The sequence below is a fragment of the Nasonia vitripennis genome, chromosome 2 (assembly GCF_009193385.2).
Source record: "Nasonia vitripennis strain AsymCx chromosome 2, Nvit_psr_1.1, whole genome shotgun sequence".
NCBI lineage: Eukaryota > Metazoa > Arthropoda > Insecta > Hymenoptera > Pteromalidae > Nasonia > Nasonia vitripennis.
The window spans coordinates 4,932,792-4,938,910 of NC_045758.1; the positions used below are offsets into that span (position 1 = coordinate 4,932,792).

The following is a 6,119-nucleotide window of genomic DNA, read 5'->3' on the forward strand; positions in this document are numbered from 1 at the left end:
GGCACAGAAGAAATATCGTTATCTTCCCATATCAGTCAGCGCACGTGGGCAACAAAATATCGCCAGCTTCCACTATGTTCCGCACCATTTGCACGAGTCGACATCTACTCGAACCTCTTAGACCGACTGATTCGAATTCATAAATACGTAACAATCTGTAGCGTTACATAATACGTAAGTGAGGAAATATGTCCCTACTAGAGATAAAATCTGCCGGGCGCATCGCTTTTGTAACTTATGTGTGGTAGTCGAAATGGTGTATATAAAGCGAGTAACGTGCGAGATACCCGCAAGTATCATTTAGCCTCCAGAGTGAGTTCGCCGCTGTAAGTGTGAAGAGTCAACGCTCCGGTCGGCTGCTTGTGTACTTCCCCATGAAAGCTTTGGCCGTTATCCTCGCGGTTTGCCTCGCTCAAGGGCTCCACGCGGTAAGCAACTTTTTCGCTTGAAATAATAGTTCTCGTATTTTAATGTGATTCAAAACGTGTTAAAAGTTCAATTATTCATCATGATTTTAAGCTCATCGTTGCTGATCACCCGGACTACAGCAAAGATGACTACGCGAAGGCGTGGCGTGCCTTGTTCAGAATGATTTGGATGCAGGTAGGCTTCTATATTTGTAGAAATAAAATGCTGTTTGTTTTTTGAAAATTATTTTATTTATCATTCGCTTGCAGGTCTTGTAAGACTGTAAAAGTCCGAGCTAAAGGCTCCTCAAAAGAAATTAAGTCTACAATCCACATCGTGTTAAGCGTTAATCAAAATCTCTCCCAATGCATAAAATGTTTCTGTTAAAAATTTTGAATGCGATAAAAATTACACACACACACACACATACAAACATCTGAAACGCACTTATTTCAATCCTCGATCATTTTATAAATGCTTAGAGAGAAAGCTTCTTCAAGAAAAAATAGCATGTCCGATTCGAATATCACTTGTCATAAAAATCACGAATTTTTGCGTCTGGCGCAAGGGATTCCAATCAACAGATGGCTCTCCTGCCCCGTGACGCAATTCTTCTCAATTCACACACGTCGCAGTAACGTATGTAACGAGCCATCTTGCTCACAAGTATATGAGACAAAGTATTGTAAAAAGCTTCATCGATACCTTCCTCCTGTTCCACTATAGCCTCATGGTGTCTCAGCGCACGCTCGAAAGCTTCGAGCATGTCTCCGGCGTACATGGAAAAAGTTGCGAGATCGTGCCGCCTGAACTGTATCTCGAAATCTGGGTTCCGCATAAGCGACGCTATCTTGCACTGGCATTTCGTCAGCAAGTCGAAGAACGTGCAGCCATCGATGATATTCGTGGACTTTGCGATGGCGATATAAACGCAGCAGTCTTCGTAGTGCTTCGACATCTTCGGACACGTAAAGCTGTTGGTCCTGTCCTTTAAATCGGGCAGCGACAGGCGAGCCTTCATCATCGCCAGAAACCTGAGCAACTGCAGTCTAATATCTTCGTCAATGTTGACAGTGAAAGCCGTTAGGCCTAAGTCGTCTATGGCGAACACGTCCACCCCGGCGGACATGAGGAATTTAACGGTCTTCTCTTTGACGCCCGAATTCAGGCAGGCGGCGTGTAACGCTGTGCAATTTCTCATTGTCTTCAGGTCGATGTTCGCGCCGCGTTTCAGCAGAGACAACATCACCTCTTTCGGCTTCTTCTCGCCATGATATTGCAGAGCGGCGAGGAACAGTGGAAACACGTCGTCGTCCGCTCGCGCGTTCACGTCTGCGCCGTAGTCCAAGAAGAGATTGATCTGCGATAAAGGAGCAACGATGATTTTTTAGCTTCGCACGAGAGAAGCTCTTTCACTTACCAATCCAATATTGCCCCATGCTGCAGCCTCGTGTAACGGCTGGTACTGGTTGAGACGTTCTCTGTGGACGAGCGAGACGCCCCTCTCGATCAGAACTCTGGCCAGTTCAACGCGTTCCACAAAATCACCTGCCAGATGGTGCAAGGCATTACGCGCTTGGCTATCCGTGACGGTAACGTCGACTCCGTATTGTAGCAACAACGCCACCACCTTGTCGGCTTCGCGGCACTTGACCGCCAACAGCAGTGGAGTCTTAGCGTCGCTGCCGGCTACATTGGGGTCGGCTCCTCTTTCGAGAAGCAACTGGATCACCTGGATTCTCTGGTAGCACACCGCGCGATGCAGTAGAGTTTCACCTCGGGAGTCCTTAGATTGAAAATCGGCGCCATTCTCCAGTAATAGGCCGACGAATCGATCGTTCCAAGAGGAGGGATACAGCTGAAGCAGCAGGTGAAGGATGCTTCTTATCGCGGCGTGAATAGGGCTTATTTTGACGTTGCGCTCGTTGACGTTGGCGCCGGAGCGCACGAGCAGCTCGGCTGTGTTCTGGTAGCAGCAGGCGACCGCGACCCAGAGGAGCGGGATCTCGTGATCATTTGAAAATATCAACTTGAGCGCGGGTCTTCGCTCCAGTAACAGTTTGATCAGGGACTCCTGCTTGGATGAACGAAGCAGCTCCTTTATCTGCTTGCTCGTGGCGCAGCGCTCGCGGAAGATCTCGGTGAGCTCGCGATGCAACACGCAGTCCTCGTTCCTGATGCTTTCATCCTCGTACGGATCTGAGACCGCAGGAAACTCTTGCAAATAAAAACCACTGCTGGGGATAATTTGAAACTTGACGCAATCGAGAGGATACATCGGTAGATACAGCGTCCAAAGCGTTTAACGGCGAAATCAAAGCTTCTTCCGAAAAATCAACACACAGCTCGGTTGTGTATACGCTGGGTCGTCTGTATACACTCTCGGGGGTCTTACTCAAAACTGAGCTTTCAGAAGCTTCGAAGGATGGAGATGGGCCGTTTCTCCTTCCCTTGCCTACTTTCAGGCGTCAGCTGGCCCCGACAGCTTCGCCATTGAGACTGCGGAAAATTCGATGAGCTGAGCGCTGGCCAATTATATAGTGCTAGGCTCATCAAAGAGTAGGAAGAAATCTATGTTTTTGTTTTCCTTGTGATTCACTCGATTAATTTATTATATTTTTCCTCGTGTAGTTGTGATGCTTGCAATGCGTTACACGTTTAACAAGAAAATTCAAAATTACTGAATTGAATAATATAAACTCTTGAACTTGTTTCGTTTTCTCACACTAGCTTAAACGATTGAAATATAAAAAAAAATGTATGTACTGACAAGGAAAGTTTATCGTGTTTTTTTTACTTGTGAAATCTTTATTAAACTACAGCACGACATAAAAAAGAACGTTATCTTCCCTATATCACTCATTGTGCATGTAGATAACGAAAGGCCGGCAAAACCCGTTTTTTCCACTTTTTTTTTTACTGTAAACGACATCTTCTTGTGTCTCTTACTTTGCGTACTAATTCGATATGAGAGTGTGATAATTAAAAATACAGCAAAATATTACATTACGTCAGTGAGGAAAGTCCGTGATGGAATCAAAATAAGTCATTGGGATAACCAAGCTGTAAGTATATAAAGCCCGCGTATAATAGGTTGAGTATCATTCAGTTTCCAGAGTAACTTTAATCTTGTAACGTTAAGTAGTCAAGGTTTTGTTTATATATACTCCACCATGAAAGCTGTCGCCATCATCCTTGTGGTTTGCCTCGTTCAAGGACTCCAAGCGGTAAGCATTATTTAGCATCATTCGAAAGAGTTCTAGTTCAATTTTCAAAATTTATTACCAAAAAATAATGCAACTGTAGAATGACTTGTATTTTTCAATACAGCTTAACAAGTCGGAAACACCCGGCTTAAATGACCAGATGAAGGAGTGTCTTACTCAGAACGATTTGGATGCAGGTGAACTTGAAATTTTAAAAATAGTTAAAAACCCAATCTAAAATCTTTACTATACACGCGGAGAATATTTTATTCGTCATTTATTCTTATAGATCTCTATACCGAACTCTGGAAGGACCATCCTAAACTAAACGCTCCTCAGAAGAAGGTCAACTGCTTCCTCGCATGCCTGTACAAGAAAGTGGGAGCCGTGAGTATAGTTTCAGGATTGCGTTGACTGCAGTCATTAACTCCTACATAATTCTGAAATAATGATACAATTTATTATTTCAGCTAAGCGCTGATGGCGCGATTGTTCTTCCTGAGGGACTCATCGAGGAAAGGATCATCAACTGGTCTCCTGAGCTGAGAGAAAAGTGCAAGAAGCAAGGTAAATACCATATCCCATTATTTTTACATTGGATGGATTTTTCATTTTTTAATCGGACACGGATGTTATTTTTTAGCTGGTGACGACGTCTGCGAGTTGGCCGGCTGCTTGGACAAACCCAACGGATTCTTATCGGCAACTGTGTAGATAGCGTCAGTTCGCTTTTTTCGTTCACTACAAATATGCATACTGTCTTATATCATACTTTATTATATTTATTAAAACCTGGAGCTGCGGCATGAGACTCGAGTTCACTGACCATTTACCTAAAACAGATCTGTTACGTACAAAATTTCAGATCTAGCTCATGTATTAATTGACGTACGAACTAAAGTTAATAAAAATTAACGACGATTAATAAATAATAAAGTTAAATCAATAGACACAGAAACTTATTATAATAAAATAAACGTAAAACGTCAACTAAAATACTGATTAGCGCAGAAAAAAAATTAAATTCGAACCTTACCGACTGAGAATATTATAATTTTTCCCACATTTTATAGTACATTTTTCCATCTTAGGTAGTAAAAATTTAAAAATTTAGCTTTTTAAAAGCCGTAACAATTTTTACTATCTGAGATAGTAAAAATTAATATCTCTTATAGTGAATTTTACCATAAAAGATAGTAAAAATTACTAGCTTCCGAGTCTGTTACCAAATTATCATCCGAGATAGTAATTTTTACTGTCAAATTTATCTCAGTGTAGTACATTCAATCAAGCGTATAGCCAGTTTCGCGCAAATTGATTTCGGCTGTGGTGCAGCTGACGCTGCGCTCGGTTTCTTTGTCGAAAGGCGAGTCAAGAGGTCGGGAATTTGATTTTCGAGAAAAAGCTCTTTGTTAACGTGCAGCCGAGACGTTATTTTTGAGATTGGCTTCTCTGCGGCGCTGAAGAGCTTTCGAGATTAGACGAGGAACTTCCCGCGCTTTGTGGATAGAGAGAGAGAGAGAGAGAGAGAGAGAGAGAGAGAGAGAGAGAGAGAGCTTGCAGAACGAAATTCGTTATTGCCCAGTTAAGAAAAATAGTATAGGTAAGTAAAAAATAGTATTTTTCCCAAGTACACATCGCGGCCCACTTGCCCCGGGTAAACAAACGGGTCGTCTAAAAACTCGCCGCGTACACGTGAAATTCATCAGCTGCAGCAGCAGCGACGCGCAGGCAATTTCGTCGGTGTGTCGTAACCAAAATAATTCCGGAAAGCGCTGCACACTGCAGAGCAGCCGAAGTTGGATAAGTTTCGGCGCTTCAATCTCAATGACTCGCGGATGGTATAACCATCTCTCTTTCCCGAGCGGAAAGTTACTATGTACGTCTCTGTCGGCTGGTTTAGGTATCAAATGGCGCAGGTGAGCTATATCCCTTAGATCTGCGCGGAGTCTACTGCATACGCCTCTCTGTGTGTAGGAGCGCGTTCTAATGACTTCCACGGAAATGTTTACAGACTGCGAGTAAGTCACTTGGTAATATTCATCCGGCGCTTGTAAACTGCCGACTCTCTGTCAGGGACGTTCGGTGATTATTCTTGGAGAAAAGTGGATTTTGCATTAGGATATTGAAGCGATTTACTCTCGTCGTAGATTCCGAAAATATCATCATAAGAACGTACAGCTATACTATAATTACCAGTAAGCAACGCGACATACCTTAAATTCTCGACATTTCACGCGCGAATCTCAAAGCCATAATTATCCTCATGAATCATCGAGTGCGCCCGCCTAATAATCAGTTCAGCGAAAATTTCAATTATACGCGCCGCGCGTGCATCGCGAGCTTTTCCTCTCGATATGAGAATTTTTAATTACCCTCCGCACAATCGCTTTGGCTCTCCTCTTCAAACAGGTTGATCTAATTTTTTTCCCGCGGGTATGGACCGAAGTAGGCCACACGGAATGAAAAAAAAAAATTGGCGACGCGTAAACGCGATGAATATTC

The 6,119-nt window shown here is 43.2% G+C and overlaps 2 protein-coding genes across 3 annotated transcripts; one reads left to right on the forward strand and one right to left on the reverse strand.

Moving 5' to 3' along the window:
- Nucleotides 1-636: 636 nt before the first annotated feature.
- LOC107980447 (putative ankyrin repeat protein RF_0381) lies at nucleotides 637-2,867 on the reverse strand. Its single transcript, XM_016983091.2, has 2 exons — nucleotides 1,829-2,867; nucleotides 637-1,768 (listed from the first exon to the last, which is right to left on the reverse strand). Exons 1-2 carry the CDS (start codon nucleotides 2,684-2,686, stop codon nucleotides 986-988), a joined length of 1,641 nt encoding a protein of 546 aa, XP_016838580.1. The 5' UTR covers nucleotides 2,687-2,867; the 3' UTR covers nucleotides 637-985.
- A 633-nt stretch (nucleotides 2,868-3,500) lies between these two features.
- On the forward strand, nucleotides 3,501-4,566 carry LOC100121340. Of its 2 annotated transcripts, none has more exons than XM_016983092.2 (5): nucleotides 3,501-3,635; nucleotides 3,715-3,811; nucleotides 3,904-4,001; nucleotides 4,085-4,181; nucleotides 4,258-4,566. In XM_016983092.2, the coding sequence occupies exons 1-5, from the start codon at nucleotides 3,582-3,584 to the stop codon at nucleotides 4,326-4,328; spliced, it is 417 nt and encodes a 138-aa protein (XP_016838581.1). In that variant the 5' UTR covers nucleotides 3,501-3,581; the 3' UTR covers nucleotides 4,329-4,566. The 2 variants fall into 2 exon arrangements, with proteins under 2 accessions (XP_016838581.1, XP_001604947.1); XM_001604897.5 differs by having other exon boundaries at nucleotides 3,739-3,811.
- The last annotated feature ends 1,553 nt before the right edge of the window (nucleotides 4,567-6,119 follow it).